General features: G+C 36.5%; 1 protein-coding gene across 3 annotated transcripts in view; it reads left to right on the plus strand.

Annotated features, from left to right (window-relative positions):
* LPXN (leupaxin) overlaps nt 1–19860 on the plus strand; it is a 38087-nt gene that overhangs the window by 6602 nt on the left and 11625 nt on the right. For all 3 annotated transcript variants that reach the window (XM_082627612.1, XM_082627614.1, XM_082627613.1), the window contains exons 2-4: nt 4274–4431; nt 9830–9876; nt 17305–17404. In XM_082627612.1, the coding sequence (XP_082483738.1) occupies nt 4274–4431; nt 9830–9876; nt 17305–17404 (305 nt within the window). The remainder of the gene's footprint in view (nt 1–4273; nt 4432–9829; nt 9877–17304; nt 17405–19860) is intronic.

Genomic DNA, 19860 nt, shown 5'->3' on the forward strand with positions numbered 1-19860 from the left:
TTAAAGGGTGTTCTGAGAAGAAATGGAATAGAAGTACAAGCATGAGGGATTCTCAAAGGTTGGAGAAAGGCCAGAGCGGTTTCATTTGTTCCATGGTTTAGTATTAAATAAGACACAGCACTATTACTTCAGTGCTTTCATTGCTAAGATTTTTATTGAGAGCAATTCTGAAGGAACAGATTACCATGGCCTGCAAATATGATACCTCCTTCCACTCCAAAGCAACTGAAACCAGCAGTGAAGCCATTGGCCACACTGCTCAGAGAGATCCCTGATTTCAAACCTTTGGAGTAATGTAAGGTCTGTCATCCTTGGGACTCATTCCATATCTTTTGCCAACTTTTGTTGCTGTCATCCTTACTAACACTGAATCACCTTTACCCAGTGTTCACGCTGCATAATTACACAGTGTCCTGGGTTTTTGTATGTTTGGGGTATGTCAAAAGTGCAAATGACAACAACAAAAAACATCTTGCATGTTGTCTTTTTTAAAAAATGTATTTTGAGAGCTGGAGGAGTAGAGGAAGGAAGGAAGGCAAGTTACAGGAGGGAAGAGATGTTAATGAAAAGGAGAAGGGTATTTAATGTTTAATAAATATTGAACTGTTCTGGAAATAAAGTCTATTTTGATAGTTGGAGTAGAATATATTTTGGATTTGGGGTAGACTCCCAGTTCTTATCCTATGTGAAGGTTGGGGAAGTTACATTTCTGTACGAGTTGCTCCAGAGTCCAGTTCTGCTTTTTTATTTTAGGGATACCTCATGGCTTTAATGTAGGTAATCGGCAAGGGAAGTAATGCTTATTCAGTGACTTAAGCTACATTTGTACATATGTTAATCATTTTAGTGTTCCAAGCAACCTTCTGAGATAGGTTTTATCCACTGTTTTTTTTCAAATGAGAAAACTAAGAAAAACAAAATAACTTGTTCAATGTCACTCATAGGAGCATCTGACACCAAAACCGATTAAGTGACAAGGTGTTCTCCCTTTTTAGCAGTTTGTTGGCTCTGGTGTTCCAGCCAATAGGATAACCCAGATAATTAAAAAAAATTTTTTAAAGTAGATTTGCGCAGTTTTGCATTTCCTCAGCAGGATGAATGGTAGAGAAATTTGGTCCAGGAATGTGGAAAATACCAAGTGGCCTGGAAGGTAACATTCATGTATGTTATCCAGGTGGCTAAACCTCATTAGGCTGTTAATAGCTACACCTCAATCGCTTCTTCAAATTGTCATCAGCTCAATAACTACCCAAAAGACCTAGGGTGGGTGTTTCTTCTCCAATGTGGAGAAATAGCATGGAGGACAAGTCAGCCCAGGTGGGCCAATATTTCCTCTCTGCAGTACGGCCCCCAAGGTTAGTAGTTTATATCCACCCAGAAAGTCTTACCTAAATCCTCATTACATGGGGATGCTAGATAAAGGGGAAGCGGGAGCAGACAATGGCTCTGAATGAAGTCGTTACAGTCTAGTGAGACCCTCAAGACACCTCACTTACTTCCCTTCCTGTGAATGTTGACACTTTGATTTCCACAGATGAGGCGCTATGAAAATGGACTGCAGCGTGTTCAGTCTGATACCCCTCACCCTGCACCAGTAATCCCGTATTTGTCATGCTGAAATTAGTCATCTTCAAATTACAGCATCTGGCCAAAAGGGAGATAATCTCGGGGTGTTGGTGATATGTACACTCATAGGAAACAGGAAGAGAAAGGACTGTTAACTCATGACCCAGAAAGGAGTTTTAGTAACTCTGGTTAGCTGGCGCTTCTAAGGGTAACCTTCTACTATTAGTGGTATGGTTTACTTCTCTTGTAGAGGGTCTTCCCTCTCCCCTCATCTTTATTGTAAATGCCTTTTTAAAAAATTTTTAATTTTATTTATTTTTGGCTGCGTTGGGTCTTCGTTGCTGTGCTCAGGCTTTCTCTAGTTGTGGCCAGAAGGGGCTACTCTTAGTTGTGGTGCGTGGGCTCTAGGCACGCAGGCTCAGTAGTTGTGGTGCACAGGCTCAGTTGCTCTGCGGCATGTGGGATCTTCCTGGACTAGGGATCAAATCCGTGTCCCCTGCATTGGCAGGCAGATTCTTATCTGCTGCGCCACCAGGGAAGTCCCTATTTTTTATTTTGAATCCAAGAGGAACCATGACTTCTGTTTGGAGCAAAGCTTAGGAAATAGAAAAGAAAGAAGCTATATCTTAATAGAGGGCTATAGAGTAAAAATTTGGAACTCAGAGATTTGGCATTCAGTTTGGCTAGTAAAGTCCTGAGAGAAAAAGTTTTACTTTCTATTTCTACCTTACTTTTTCTTTTCTTTCCTCTTCTTTTTAAAAACCTTTTATTATAGAGAATTTTAAAATTTACAAAAGGAAAGAAAATAGTTAAAGAAATCTGCTGTACCCATCAATCACCTTAAACAATTATCAACTCTTGGTTAATTTTATTTCATGTATACATCCACCCATTCCTTCCATTCCTAGATCATTTTAAAGTGATTTCACACATTGTATCATTTCATATGTAAATATTTCAGCATAAATATATATATACATTTATACAAATAACCATAATACCATTATCATATCCATACTATCCTTAATAGTAATTTCTTAATGTCATGAAATACCATTATCACACCTAATATATTAACAGAAGTTACTTAATATTATCAAATATCCTATCACAACTAAAATAAGTTAACAGTACTTACTACTTATTGAATTTTCAGTCACTGTTCAGTATTACTAATTGTTTCTTTGTTTGGTTGGTTTTTGCTTGTTTATTTAAGAGTCATACATTGAAATCAGTTGTAAGTCTCTTATGTCTCTTTTAACCTATTGGTTCCCCCTCTATCTCTTCTTTTCCATTACAGTTTATTTGTTGAAGGATCATTTGCCCTGAAGAGTTTAGCTCCGTTTGCTTATCTCTAAAATGGTGCATAAAATTCATTATATTTGTGAGCTGGATTCTTGAGAAAGATCTGTAGAGGATTTCATTTGTAAGAAATGTTTAGATATTTTCTTATGCCATTAAGAGATACCTATCCCTGAATATCTGAAATAAAATCTTTTTTTAATGACCTGTAAAGTTCATTTTCCTCATCTGAAGGCTTTAGAGCTGGGCAGATCCTTAGAAATAATTAATCCAGTATTTTGCAAAGTTGAAAAACTACAATCTGTGGTAAGAAATCCACCGGAGATCTACTAGTGGGTCTGGGTCCACAATTTAAAAAAATACTGTTGTGATACAATTGCTTTATTATGTAGATGAGGAAACAGCTTCAGAAAAGAAAGTGTCATGCCAAGATGATCCAGAGCATCCATGTGGGAATGGGGTCTGGAATTTCTGACTTGCAGGGGCCAGGGATCAGATAGCCCAGGATCAGCCAGGTTCTGCACTCAGTAGCAGCGTGACCTTAAACAAGGTATTTGTCTCTTTCTTAATCTACAAAATAAGGACAATGCTATCACTTGCCTCAAAGCATTAGGATGACTAAATATATAAATATATAATTAAATATATAAGAAGTATATACACTCCTGAACACAATGCCTGTCCTGTGTTAATTTTATTATTAACATTAATTTCCTCAAAACAGAAAGGTAACATGAAATAAAACAGAAAGGTAACTCATACAATAAAGTCCATTGGTTTTTCCCAAGAAAACTACAAGAGAAACAAATCTCAGCTGTTTGGATTGCAGCATCTTGCTTGACTTTGCAACATCTGTTTCCCCTCCAATCCCTTTTTCTCGCCACACCTTAAATGACAGAATACTTATACTTTTCTTTGAGAATTTTGTTATGTGCTGGGGATATAAGAAAACAAATTATCAGGATTAAGAATAAGTTTTACTGTACTGGTATGTTTTGGAAAACTGTAATATAATTGCATATATTTTTCTGATGGGAAAAAATATGTAGCATTTACATTTTTCTAATTGGAGATCTTCATGGGTGATCCACTCAAAATAAATGATAAAATGAATATGCTGCAATATAAAAAGTCAAATTGTAGAATAAGACTATGAAATTGAATGCAACCATAGGAAATAAGGAGCAGGCTACAGTATGCAGAGGGCATTAAACATCTCCTGGTAGAATAGACCATATTCTTGAAGTCAAATAAGGAGTAAAGGAGGCTGTTTGAATTTAGCCTTCTCTTAAGACCCAAGAGAAGAGGGAGATGAATGGAGGCACAGGGGGGATATTTAAGAGGATAATTGTTCCAGAAAATGTACATATTCTATGTCATGATTCCCTTGTATCTTTTGATATAGATGCCTTGCTGGAGGAACTGGAATACTCCACCCTCCAGGAGAGTGATGAATACTCCAACACAGCTTCTCCTCCCCTGGATCAGCATTCCAGAAAGGAGAGTAACCATGCTGAGACCTCAAATGCCCCTTCCATTCCGGATGACTCAAGTCCCTTTCCGGTAACTTTTCATTTATTGGAGTACCTTGAATATAGATACTTGAGTGCATTTCTGAAAATTAATTGTATCTTACATAAAATGATGCAAAAGGAAAATCATATATCCAAGAAAGAGAAAAGAATTACTCAATGATAACTTAAAGGTGGTTGTTTTCAGAAAGAAGAGGAGAATGGAGAAAAATCATCAGAAAAGAATAAACCTTTGAGAACTTTTTTTTTTTTTTTTCCTGAGGGCCTGGTAACAGGCAGAGTATTCCCTAATTCACTTGGGATATTCTGATATCACCATCTGGGTATCAGAGATGCATGTTGCAGTTTGACTGGAATGGCACTCAGTAAGGCCAGAGGTCACTTGAGCAAAGGCCAGGCAGCAGCTCAGCCAGATCTTCTCAGGATGATTTTTTAGGATCGCCACTTTCCAGCTCTTATTTTCTGCTGAATATATTAGGAAATTCAATTAGTATATCCAGAGATGACGAAGCTCTAGGGAACCAACACAAACAAACTAAACTCATGAAAGATTATGTATAAAAAACCCCCAGAAATCCAATTTATTAATTTCTGGTTAGAGTTTAAACTATCAAGTAGAACAGATACTAGTATTTGCTAATATATGTATTCCCTTCCTATGGATAAGTCTACATGCATCTACTTTATGATTAGAAGGTTACTTGATGAGAATGGATTAGTGTAAGAGGAATTAAGTAAGTGCTCTTCATATCTGGTGTTTCTCAACTATGATATTCTGATTCATCCTTGTACACTAAAGGAAATCACTAGTAGCACAGACTTGAAATTTGAGCCTATGGGTAGGTTTGCCTTTTAACGGTTCTTCCCTCCAGCTACATACATACAGTTTTAAGAATAGACATTTATCTCTCTACTAAGGAGCTATTGTCTTTGTTCTCACTGTGAGATTATAGCCATAGATTCCTAACTGATCCCCTATCCTGACCGCCCCCCTGCAATTTATTCTCCAAAAAGCAGCCAGGATAATCCTGTAAAACTTAAATCAGATCATCTTATTCTTCTACTCAGAACCCCAAGATGAATTCTCATCTCATTTGGAATAAAAGCCACAGTCTTTACACTGACTTTATGGGGTGACCTACGTCTTGGTTCCCTTGGAAGAGCCTGGGTTTATGCTTATTTTCTTGACATCCTATTACTGACTTTACCTTTTACCCCAGATTTTCCACTTTTTGTGTGTGTGAAATTTTTAAAATTAGTATTTGCATTAAAGTAAACCAGCATGGATTAATAGACCTCCATTTGGTTCTTCTGACTTCTCTCACAGTCTCATGTAGTGGCATATAAAACACACGTGCAGTGAACACAGTTCTTATTTTATTGTAGCTGGATCTAAAAGACTAATGACCACTTGTCTCCCATTTCCTGATCCTGATAAGACAAAATCTAACTGACAGCTCCCTTTGAAGGATAATATGCAAGGTGCTGGCTGTTAAAGCTAAGAGTTCAAGCACAGGGGCAAAGGCAGCTAACTCCTCTGGTCTTAGGTGGTGGCAGGAAAAACCTTGAGGTTTTTCTTTCCCCCCGATGGCCACTTGGTATAGCACCACTCATGCTGTGCTGTGGTCCATGTGGTGGTCTGTGAGATGCAGGGAGCCTCTTCAAGGTCAGAAAGAAATATGGGAAATTGTGACTTAAGGTCATACAAGTTGTGTCTAGGAAATAGAGGCTGAGCATTCTTGCCATAGAGTACAGTATAATCTAAATGTTCTTGTTAAATCAGTTTTGTCACTAATTGTATATTAAAGCTATAACTGTTAATTTTATTATTTGGTAATGCTTTTGAATTTTGCAACAAACGCTTTCAGCAGCATTTGGCTCAAACCAAAGCGAAAACTGCACCTTTAATTGTCTCAAGAAACTTGATGATGGGACTTCCCTGGTGGTGCAGTAGTTTAGACTCTGCACTCCCAATGCAGGGGGCCTGGGTTCGACCCCTGGTCAGGGAACTAGATCCCACATGCATGCCGCAACTAAGAGCTTGCATGCTGCAACTCAGGAGCCCATCTGCCGCAACTAAGACCCAGAGCAACAAATTAAAAAAATAATAAAATAAAATAAAGTTGATAATGGATGTGTGATCTAAGTATTTGTTAACATTTACCATCCACTGTGGGGGGAATAGAATTATCACTGTCCATTTGAAAACCACAAGACACAAATATGGGGAAGAAGCATCAGGATCTATTTCAAAAATTAATGTCTAATTTAAGAAGAATGGGCCAGCAGATGATAATTCAATATGTGAAGCTGCAGGAGGTGTGTTTCCATGTCATTGAAAAGCACACCTTTCCATTTGGATCAAATTACTCTTCCAAATTAATTTTGCTCATTTTCAATTCCAAGTTTTATTGTGCTTGTCAGTAAAGTGAATTGGTGATGATTAATGAATTGATTCCCTTTGCAAGTCATCAAATAATACCAGATTAAATCAATTAGAGACTGCAATTAGAAAATTTAATTTCAAAATGGTTTAATTTTTACATCCAATTCAAAGAATCAAAGCAAAATATTTAGAAGTTCATTCTTTTGTCTAAAATGAGATTGTTAATGCCATTGTAAATTTAGTTGAAAAGTTCAACAATGGAGATAAGATGTTGTTTGGGGGGGTGATAATACTAATACAGATTTTGGTGGAGCAGGGCATAGTGGTAAAATCAATGTTCTTACATATTTAAAAGCCTATGGAGCAGATATGCAGTTGAAATTGGTTGTGATACGCACAAAATTCATGACTGCATCCAAATAAGCTTTAGTATTCCTCCCATCGAAATAGAAACTGCAATTGTTAAAATTTACAAATTATATATGTGTGTATATTTGTACACAATCAGAGTATATATATAGCTCATCTACAAAACTTCTGTGACAGAAGCTCTTGTTGAATGTAAAAATATATTAGCATGGCTGTATGTATTTTCTCTCTTCATTGCCTGTGAGCCTGAGCCTTTGAAAAACCACTTTGTAAAGCAACCTACATTTAGGCCACATTATGTGCAAAATCAGTTGGAAATATTTAATCAAATTATTCAATGAATGTATCATGAAAAGTCAGCTTTTGAAGTTTTTAACAAGTTGCAATTATGTGGAACAAAGCTTACAAAAAGGAAGAAGCTCAGATTTCTCCCTACCAAAGCCTGGGAGGAATTCAACAAATCAAAAGATGAGAGTTCAAATGGTTTAATTACCTGACTTGAAAATCGGTGCTTTGGAAACATCTTGACTTTGACGGACCTCCTGATTTTAAGTGGATAAATTTATATTCCCACCAGAATGGGATGAAATTGTAAAGGCCTGTGATTTTGCAGTATCTACATTTGATGAAGTGTTAAAAGGCATCACAAATAGAGACAATTTAAGAGCTCTGTCCTATAAAAATATTATTGAAGAAAGGTGGGCCGAATGGAGGCAGAAATACAGCCCATGTGAAAATATTGGAGCCGAAATAATTACACATTTTAATATAAAAAATAGAATTCAGAATATCTTCCGTTTAGCAGAATCTGCTCTGAACTTATAGCTTCATCAGCATCTGGAGAGAGAGTATTTTCTCAGTTAAAACTATTATGGGCTATGGAGAAGCAGTGTCAACAATTTCAAATATACTAACCATGAAATGAAGCTTTGTAGAAGATTGCAATTTTATAAAAAATATAAAAATAAATAAGATCATATTGAAAAGAAAGACATTTTTCAGAAAAATTTTCACATCACAATGTTAAAGGCAACAATGGCTAAGTAGCCAATTAAGGTATATATAAATATATCTATATCTCAAGAATAATTATTTACTTATGCTATTTTTTTTTTTTTTTTTTTTTTTTTTTTTTTTTTTTGCTGTACGCGGGCCTCTCACTGTTGTGGCCTCTCCCGTTGCGGAGCACAGGCTCCGGACGCACAGGCTCAGCGGCCATGGCTCACGGGCCCAGCCGCTCCGCGGCATATGGGATCCTCCCAGACCGGGGCACGAACCCGCATCCCCTGCATCGGCAGGCGGACTCTCAACCACTGCGCCACCAGGGAGGCCCTACTTATGCTATTTTTAAATGTTTCAGTAATCAATATGAAAGGTTTAAAATTTTTTTGCTTTCATGTTCATAGCTGTGTGTCATTTAAAAATATTCTAGAAAATTTTATTTTGAATAGAATTAGTTTATTGGTCCACCAATATAATAAAATAAAATTTTTGGTCCATAAATACATATTTAAAAAATTAATGTAATATTAATTATTCTTTAGTCCCCTCTTTCACTCTCAAAGGTGCCCCAGTTTGAATAAGGAATTATATGGTCACCCTACTTGCATGACTTGGCCCCTTATACTCTTTGCCCCTGTCTCACTGGTTCACTCGCCTCCTATCTGTTCCATAGATGCTGCAGGGTGCTGTCTATCTGGATCATGTTACCCTTGATATCTGCATGCTTCCCTCACCCCGTATAAGCCCTTGTCCAAGTGCCCCTTTCTCAGTGAGTCCTTCCCCAACCAATATATTTATAAATGCCATCCCTCCCCCATTTCTTATCTCCTACCCTTCATTAATTTTTATTTTTTTTTTACATATTAATTTATTATCTGTTTCCCACCACCATAATGTAAGGCTCAGGAACCATTTATGTTCCTTTGTTTTGTTTTGTTTGTTGACTCCTGCATCCCCAGCCCTGGCACATGACAGGCACTCAGTAAATATTTGTTCGTGAAATAAACTACTGGCCAACTACCCTTTAGAGTCACTCATTATTTCTTTTGGTATGTTAAATTTAATTGTGTTATAGTCTTCCCCTAGACACCATCCTGTCTAGTTAAAGGAGCTTTGCTCTGACTCATTTTGTTTGTTTTATGGTTCTTTTCTGAGTACGATGACTTCTCTATGTCAGTGCTGTTAGGGCAGGGAGAGGGACACCGTATTTGTTCACATGCCAGCTACTGTGCTTAGAATTTGGCCTTTCTGTGTGGGATGACTGGTACTCCTCTGCCTTGTGAAAGGAGATTTCAGAGATAGGCTAGTTATCGTCCCCTTTAGAAGCTAAAAACATCTTCTAACTCTGGGTGTAGATAAGTACCAACATTTTTTTTTATTAAAAAAATTATTTTATTGAGGTATAGTTGATTTACAATGTTGTGTTAATTTCTGCTGTATAGCAAAGTGATTCAGGTATACATATATATACGTATTCTTTTTCGTATTCTTTTCCATTATGGTTTATCACAGTATATTTTTTTAACATCTTTATTGGAGTATAATTGCTTTACAGTGGTGTGTTAGTATCACAGGGTATTGAATATAGTTCTCTGTGCTATACAGTAGGACCTTGTTTATCCAGCATCCAACAGAAATTCATTCTTTCTTCTCTTTCACTTGTATGTCTTAGGTGCAGCTCGTGTGTACTACCAAAATCCAGGAGCCCCATGTCCACAGGTATTTTTTAAAATTAAATATTTAAAAAATTAAGTTTATGAGATAATTTTTATCACCTGTGTTTGGACCATAATTTGCTTTGCAGGTGTTTATTACTAGAATTCCTACTACCCTCCCCCTTGTTCCATGATCTGTGAGCAGAGGTGGATTTCTGCCCAGCTGACTTGGCAGTTTCTCAAGGAGCCTGGCTTTTAGATGGGTTGTCCAGGCTGGTGGGCTCTGCTATTTCCTTTACCACCTGAGAAAGTGTAAATAGTCCAAGTCACCACAGATGTTTTGGCCCAGCCATTTCAGATATCATGCTTCAGTTCACAAAAGAGAAAACAGCTAAAGAAATTTCAGCAGGATGCCGACAAAATCAGACCTAGGATCAGGGCTGCACTAAAACAGTGTGTCTCCATGGAAGATTAATGAATATATACTTCTTTCCATATTTGCTCAAAATTTATTTAGTGGTGGAGGGATTTCCTTTTAATAAAAGTTACACATTGAAACAGATCCACTTACTAAATTATCTCTTCCGGCCAAAGCAGAATTGACAGTCTAATAAAATTAAAAGGCCACTTTTCCTGTTCTCTCTTCAGTTATAGCTTGCAATTTTTTTAAAAAAGTGAGACAACATTCTGGGAAACAAAGGGTTTAAAAGGTAGATAGTAAAGGTCCATGCTTGGTGAAGAGTACTACACCACATATTGTTTGGTTTCAGAATTGCAACCAATAGCGCACACACGGTGTAAAAATAAGGGAAGGACCTGTGCTATCTTTTGAAGTATTTTTACAACTCCCCACTTTAAGGCACTTTCTACTTTGATGGGAGTGAAGCCAGTTTACTCATACATATGCCAGCTTATTCCAGTTCTAGGAAGCTGCCTGGTGGGCGTGTCTCCTAGGCCTTCCTGTCTCTCCCCCCTTGTAAAAAAATGAAAACAAAGCAAAACAACAACAATAACAAAACAGTACCTGGTACAAAATAGGCTCTCAGTTAATATTGATTTTTTTTTAATTGAGAAAACCAAGTCTTTCATGGAAATACTAATAAACCCAGGAACGTATACGATGAGAACCAGCCCAACCAACAGCCATTTTCCTGTGTATCTGGCATTGCGATCAGTTGATGGCATGCCAATGGTAACTTATTGACACCCCCTCCTCTGTAGTACAAATCTGTGATCTATTTCCCATCAGACCCCTTTCTCCCTCTTCTCTTGCTCTGCTCTGTACTCCAGGGGAGCTGAACCCTGCAGGTTGGGTTTTCCAGGCTCCAGGGTCTGTAGGCTTTTACTGGTTTCATCCAATGGGAGGCACTGTGAAGAGACTGGAGGGTGAAAGGCAGGGAAATTTAGGGCCTTTGCTCCCCCAATCTCTCTCCCCACAGTGTCTCTGTCAGCAGTTATATCTACTTTTATGGCTTCAGCTGGAGAAAAACAGGTCTGCTGTGGTTCCAGTTTATGCCTGTTAACCTGGGCTCCTGGGCTCTGGTAACTTTGCCTCTTTGCTTTGTCCCTTTGGCCTCATGGCTTCCTGCTGTAGCTAATCTCTGGGTTCCCTCAATGTTTTCTGTTTGCTTCTGAGCTCTCCCATCACCTGTGTAATCAAATTTCTGGATTAAATTCCTTCTTCTTACTCCTAGTGTTTGTATTTTCCTGAGTGGACCTTGATCGATGTACTTAACCATTACTGAATGATACTTATTGTGTAGATCTGAGTGGGAGAATGATATGAAATCCAGGTGGCCTAGTAAATATGTAATGGACTGATACAAACCCGAGGCTGGTATAATTCAGAGCCAACAAGGCTCACATGTACAGATGGAGCATGAGACACAGAAACAAGATTCCTGCATTGTTTCCACCATTTCCTCTGGCTTGCTTAAATTAACCAAACATTAGTTTCAACTTTAAAAGTACCAATACCTTGAAATACTAGTCGTGAATATAACAATATGATAGTATTTAGAAAAGTATCTTTTATATGAACAGAAATAATTTTGGTAAGAATAGGGAGGGAGACTTCATAAAAATATTGCAGAGGAATGAATGGGGGAAAAAAATGAAGCCCCTCACTTGAGAAGTCTGGATTTTTTTAAACGCATCTCTTGTATTTGTATTATTAAAACCTCTGAGTAATGAAGTTGTTGCTGATGGCATGCTAAGCGCCTGTATCATCTTCAATAGGTCTGGGGACAAATCAAAGGAGCTCTGATTTGAGGTTTCTCTCTTTTCACAAACATTTCCTGTAGTGAGGCAAACATCAACTCTTCAAGGTCTCTCATTTCTTATTTAGAAGTTTATATTGTTGACTCAATTACTCTTAGGGTATTTTGGCAATGATCTATTTCTCTTTATACACTGCACTAGGAGTCTGGTTAGAAACCAGTAAGAGTTCTTTCAATAAGCACAAGTATACCCCACCTGTAAGATGGACAGGCTTTTAGGATTATACAGACCCATATAAGAAACTACATTTATTCTACACTAGGGCACAGGGCAGAAGAATGTGTTCCCAGTCCTGCTGCCTTTTGTATTTCTAAGACACATGCCTATGGCAGCAATTACTAAGGGATTATGACTGAAAAGAGTTGTGAGAGAGAGCTCCTCTGTACATTGTTGGAAGCCTCCAAGAACTAAATCAGTCTCTTGTAATCAGTCACCTGACCGTTTTTATTCTTAGATTAAACACCCCTACTCCCCCCCCAAAAAACCCAAACTTATGTGGGGCAGGAGGCCATGTTGTACCTAAAAGACAAAGTCTTTTAAGAAGGGAAGAGATCCACTTCCTCCTAAATTTTCCTTGTTAAATACTCAAACTGAGTCAGTAGCAGGACATGTTGTACCCAAGAGATAGTCTTTTTTTCTTAAGAGAGGAAGATAAGCATCTTCCTTCTCATTTTTCCCTAGCTGATAAATACATAAAAATAAGTAAAGTAGTAAGACTTTGTTGTCATTTTTGAAAATATATTTAGTGAAAGACGTAGAATATTTGGTTTTATTTATGGCTTTGTGTGTGTGTGTGTGTGTCTGTCACACACACACACAGTTTGGTGGGTTGTTAGCTAAGCTTCTTGGTTAATGTTGATTGCAAACATTATTCCAGAGTCAGTTACCTATATAACCCAGTGATTCCACTTCTCAGAGTGTACTCTATGGAAATAAATATCAAATATTTATGTAGCAGTATTGATTATAACAGTGAAAATCAGGAACAATCTAGGTGTCTAACAATAAGTGATTGATTTAATAAATTATGGCACATTATGCATTTGAAAACTATTTAGCCTTTATATATCATTTTAAAAGATAATTTAGTGATAGAAAACACAAGCTTCACAGTCTGCAGGCCGAAACTCTGTTATTTGCCATCTGTATTGGGTAGAGCAAAGTTTTTAACTTCTCTAGGCCCCAGTTTTTTCATCTGGGAGTGATAAAACTTACCTTTAAGGTTTTTATGAGGATTTAAAGAGAACATGTGTAAAACCCTTTACAGAGAGCCTGGTGTAGTATACACACTCAATAAATGTTAACTATTACGTTTGCAAAGATAAGGATGTGCATAAGGATATGGAAAAATGTTAACTTTAAAACATGAAAAAAACAGTAATATTCAAATTTTCTAAAATCATACACAATCATAGAAGAGTGTAAAAATAGAAGCCAGCATGTCTAGAGTATTAACTGCCTCTCAAAAGGAAGAGTATGTGTGGTTTAGTTTTTTCTTTGTATTCCTCTGCAGTTTTAAAATGTTCTACATTTAACATATTAATTTTATATTTAAAAATAATTTTAGTAGGACTCACAACAGTGTAACTGTATTAATGTAGTATACGGAAGGTTGTTTATGGAATCGTTATTTATGAATGTGTGCATGTGTGTATAACTAAGATATACGTGAGAATTGTACTGCTGATGCCCCATCTGCCACCCCTACCGCCTCATCTGTTTTCATCGTTTCTTTTCTAGTATAGAGGACCTTTGTTTTGAAAATACAACTTTATGTACACAATTATTTTATAAACTCACATATATAAAAAGTCAGAGAGGTACCTTCTGCTTAATATTGCTGTAAACCTAAAACTGCCCTCAAAAATAGTCTTTAAAAAAAGTCAAAGAAGGGACTTCCCTGGTGGTCTAGTGATTAGGACTCCACGCTTTTACTGCTGGGTCCGAGTTCAATCCCTGGTTGGGGAACTAAGATCCCGCAAGCCACGCTGGCACCACCAAAAAAAAAAAAGTCAAAGAAATGCGAGATATACAGGGTAAGATGTGAGACCACCTCCAGTAGAGTCTTTCCTCCCACCACCTAATTACCAGCTCCTTAGGTAACTGTGCCGGTAGGTATGTCTTCTTACAGACCTTTGTGTATGCATATTCATACTTATGTATTTGTGCTTTTAAAATTACATAAATGGAAGGATATTTTTCATACTGTTCTGGGCCTTGCTTTTTTAAGTTAACAATATAACTTAGAACTCTTCCTTAGTTCATAAAATTCTATGTTGGCATTCTTTTTAGCAGCTGCAGGGTTATTCTATAGCATGGGTGGACCACAATTTATTTGACTATATTTTCATTTAGTCTAGTTTCAATTTGCTCACAAAAACTATTCTGTTTTTGTGTTTTAAGGAATGTCCTTGTACGTATATCTTTACAGATATGTCCAATTTTTCTGTAGGATAGAGTCTTAGAAGTGAAATTGCTGCACCCAAGGGCATATGCATTTGAAATATTGATAGATGCTGCCTTGCAAAGGGTTTTATAATTTATGTAGCTACCTATAATATATGTAAATGTATATGTGTAGATATAACCCTGACTTTTGCCAACACTGCATATTGTCAATCTTTCAAAACTTTGATTCACGGGAAAAGAATGGTATCTCACCATTTAATTTCCATATTAAAGATTGAGATTGAGTATATTTTTATGTAGTAAACATTCAAATTTCTTTTTCTGAAACTTACTTTTTAAAAAATCCTTAGCTCAGGTTTCTCTTGGGTTATATTTTTACTATTGATTAATCAACTTTTAAATATTTGAATATTGTTTATGTTTTAAATATTTATTCATGTTAAATTTTTAAATACTATATCAATATTTTTTTCTTTTTTGACATCACTTCAGAGTTTTATGCCTTTCTTAGGAAAGTCTTTATCACTCCAAATTATTAAAAAATCCTCCATTTTCTTCTAGTATTTTTGTTTAAACATTTATATCTTGAATTCATTAAAAACACATTTGTGTGTACAGTGTGTTAGGGATCTAAATTTATTGTGTTCCAAATAGGTTATCATGTACCTTGATTCTAATAGTCTGTTTCTGATTATTTGAAATGCCATGTTTACCATATGCAAAGTGCTCATAGGTACCAGAGTCTGTTTCTGGGTTTTCTAGTCTACCCTACTTTTGATCTACTTGTCTGTTTCTTTACCAACATCACACAAATTAAATTATTATCACTCTATAGGATACCGCATCTACTGGGACAAGTTATCCCTGTTTTTTTTTTTTTTCTTCAAAATTGCCTTGAGTGTTCTCGCTTGTATTGAATTTTAGCATCAGCCTATTAACTTGAATAATTCGATTATAATTTTTGTATGGATTACATTGAATTTATAGTTTAATTGGGAGAAACTGACATAATATTATACATCTTTATTTAGGTGGGTCTTCTTTTTAGTGATTTTTCTTCATAGAAATCTTACACATTTCTTGTTAGATTTATTCTTTAATACTTAATATTTTTTTTCTTGGTATTGTGAACACATTTTTCTCATTGGATTTTCAAATCAGTTACCCCTGGTCTATAGGAAAGACACTAATTATTTCATTTTATTCTTGTATCTTGTAGCCATCCTGATTTTTAAAAATTCATTATAATAGTTGTTATATCATTTATCTGTCATTTTCTAGGAATATTATTATATATTTAAAAAGAGTGAGAGTGCTTTACGTTTTTCTTTAAAATATATAAATCTCTTATTTTTACTTTTAAATGCATTTGCTAATGCATTCTGGAATAATATTGGAGACTAGCAATGATAGTAGGAGTCTTGTCCTCCTCTTCCCTTAATTAGAAATGTGTTTAGTATTTGACTATTAAATATGAGGCTTGTTACAGATTTTTATAGACATATTTTGTCAGGTTGGAATTTTTCTTCTTCTCCTCGATCTTCAACAACAGGAATGGTGGTTAAATTTGTTTTCAGTTGCTTTTCAGTACTTCTCAATATGTTTATAAAGATTTTCTCTTTTTCTGTTAGTATAGTGAATTAATAATAATCCTTTTTGTAATGTTGAACCATTCTTGGATGACTGGTGTGCACACTACCACACATACACACACACACGTACACCATTCTGTCTTTGGTTTTAGTACCAAGTTTCTGAGATATTCATTGAACCTACTGGGTGATTTTTCCATATTTTATTATGTACTTGGTAATTTATACAATGTTCCCAAAAAGCTGTTAGTTTTTTTGGTTTGTTTTCTGTTTAATTGATTTATGCTTTTATTCCTTCTGTTTAATTATTATTTTATTTTTTATTTTTTGAGAGTCTTGAGTTGGATGTTTCATTTGCTTCTGGTCTTTTTTATTTTTCAATATTGCACCTAAGTCTATTTATATTTTTCCTTTCAATAACATTTTGCTTTCAACTCTGAAGAGCATGTATGATTTTATAGCTATTTCTAAACAGTTTGAAAATTGTTAATTTTTTTCTCCCAAGAATTACTTAGAATTACTTTATTTTTACCTAAGTAGATAGAATATGGTCTGTATGATTTACTTCTTAGAATTTATTAGACTCTATTTTGTGTCCTCACACGTGGTTCATTTTACTAATGATTATTCAGATATTTGAATAAAAATCTGTTTACTCTTTCTGGGGCCCATGGACCAATGTCTTCTCTGTATTTATTTATTTTTATGTATTTTATATATTATATAAATGTTATTATATGTTATATAAATATATATTAAACATATAAATATATAGTATATATATTATATATTTATTTTTTGTCTTTCACTTGACAGTAACTGAAAGAAGATATAATACTTTATAATTTTAAAAAGAATGCTGTTAAAATAAAAAATACACATTGGACAGTGGTCTTCAAACTCTTTTCAGAGGCTGCTTTTTTCCTGGTTGTTGGGGGAGAATGACCACCCAGCTACAGGTCCGGCAGTTTTCTTCATGCACTTGAGAACAATAGTCAGTTTTTGAGATGACCAGAGGGAGACATGGAGACAAAGGCAGGGAGACCTCGTTCAGATGTTCGGTACCTATTTTTGAAAAATAGTCTCTGTGTCTAGTTTTAGTCATATCTAAGGGGTTAATAGTTAAAACTGCGTTTTCTGGTATTTTATGCATGGCCTAACATTTATTTGAGTTTGATGTGTTGGTATGACTTTTTGTTTTCTCCCTATAGTGAGGTCCAGGAGCCAAAGGAATCACCACCACCTCCTAAAACCTCAGCAGCTGTGCAGTTGGAGGAGCTGATGGCCCACCTGTGTGAAATGCAGACTCAGGTGAGCACAGTCCCTGTGATACAGCCTTCAGGGTCATATCTCTGTGAACTCAGCTCTTCATTCCCCCTTGAGAAACTCTCCTAAGTCATTATTCATTTTCCCATACTAAATTTAATTCAATGGATGAACTCAAATTTGTACTATGTATTTTTTTTAATTGAAGTATACTTGATTTACAATGTGTTGTATTAGTTTCAGGTGTACAGCAAAGTGATTCAGTTGTGTGTGTGTGTGTATAATATAACTGATTCTTTTCCCTTATAGGTTATTACAAAATATTGAGTATAGTTCCCTGTGCTATCCAGCAGGTCCTTGTTGGTTATCTATTATATATATAGTAGTGTGTATATTGTTAATTCCAAACTCCTAATTTACCCCCCGCCACCCCTTTACCCCTTTGGTAACCATAAGTTTGTTTTTTATGTCTGTGGGTCCATTTCTGTTTTGTATATAAGTTCATTTGTATCATTTTTTTTTTTTTTTTTTTTGCGGTACGCGGACCTCTCACTGTTGTGGCCTCTCCCGTTGCGGAGCACAGGCTCCGGACGCGCAGGCTCAGCGGCCATGGCTCACGGGCCCAGCCGCTCCATGGCATGTGGGATCCTCCCGGAGCGGGGCACGAACCCGTGTCCCCTGCATCGGCAGGCGGACTCTCAACCACTGCGCCACCAGGGAAGCCCTGTATCAGCTTTTTTAAGGTGTATTATCTGGACATAAAAGAAACTGTGATACGGGTTCTGATCTCAAGGGGCTTGGAGTGTGCTTGATAAGATGAGGCATAAGACTCTGTGACACTTATAGAATAAAAAACAGATCGTTTGCCATTAAAGCTGGATAAAGTGTGGAAGGGCTGTTAAAGAGAACCCCCTGAGTGGGATGGAGGAGACCCGTGGGCAAGCTGGATCAGGGCAAAGGAGAGCAAAGTGTGGCTTTGACAGTAGGAAGGATGAGTCCTAAACTCATACTGAGATAAAATCTGGCCCCTTGTTCTAGTCTCCAGAGCATGGGTGGCAAGCTCACTGACCTGGCAGGGAATGGAACTCACGTAAACGGACCTAAGAATTTATTAAGGGAATTATCATCTAGAATTCATTCTTTTTTTAAACTATTTTATGTTGGAGTATAGTTGACTAACAGTGTTGTGTTAGTTTCAGGTGTACAACAAAGTGATTCACTTATACATATACAGGTATATATTCCTTTTCAAATTCTTTTCCCATTTAGGTTATTACAGAATATTGAGCTAGAATTCCTAAGGTAGAGAATCCATCCATTCTGAATTGGTTGGGGGATATGATATGCACCCATGAAATGACTATGAAATAATTTCAGGGCAGTGTATAAAAATGTGTGTGATTGGAAGGGCAGGAAGCTTATCTCTGAGGCTCACCTTTGGACTTCCAATGCCCAGCACTGTTCCTGATACATTATGAATAATGCATACTTATTAGAGGGACAAATGAATAAATATCAGAAACAAGGTTTCTTTAATGTCTACAGTAAAGCTGGGTGCATTCCTCATTGCACTGTATATCTGAAAAGACTAGAAAAAAATCTACATTAGGAATTTTTTTTTTTTTTTTTTTTTGGCCATGCCACTCTGTATATGGGATCTTAGTTCCCCGACCAGGGATCGAACCCGCATCCCCTGCTTTGGAAGTGCAGAGACTTAACCGCTGGACTGCCAGGGAAGTCCCTGCACTAGGAGTTTTAATTGTGTGGTGTTTTTAAATTGGTTTAGCACGTGTCTTGGTTGATTTATGTGTTCAAAAAATGTCTGTTTATTTTTTGAATACCTTTACACTGTACAAAAATCAAAAGTAGAAAAGTTTACACTGAGCTGTTCCCAGCCATCCAGTTCTGCCCCTTGGAGGTAGTCAGTATTTTCTACTTTTTACGTACGCTTTCAAAAGTATTCTGGAATATACCAGCAAATAACTATAGATGTAAATGTACGACATGTAGCTATAGATACATTATTGTGTTTTTACTTAGGTACTTTCAGGCCTTTTCCATGTTAACCTTTTGAACACTACTCTCTTCAGCATTAACTAACATTATATAATAGAGGAGGAAGGAAATGTGTCATATGATAAGATGCTTGAAGGGAAATGAGCATTTTGGATTAGTGAGATAATGTGAGGTTATTCCAGGCAGTAAAAAGTGGATAAGTAGAGGCCTGAAGGCAGACAGTAGCAGATCACATTCAGAAGACTGCAGGGAACCTGGCGGGCTTTAAACAATGGAGGCTTTTTACTGAGGAATAAAAGATGAGATTGGAAAGGTAAAGTGAGGGCAGTGAATGGGAGACTTTGAATGTCCATCTGGTGCTACAGATTCCATGCTGGAAGCAATGGAGAATCATTGTAGTTCTCTGATCAGGAAGTATTAGATAAATGGTTGCAGTAGCCCAGTTGGAAAGGAGTTGAGAGAGATGGGATCTCAGGACAAGAGTT

Source organism: Mesoplodon mirus (assembly GCF_964341445.2).
Source record: "Mesoplodon mirus genome assembly, chromosome: 7".
Taxonomy (NCBI): Eukaryota; Metazoa; Chordata; class Mammalia; order Artiodactyla; family Ziphiidae; genus Mesoplodon; species Mesoplodon mirus.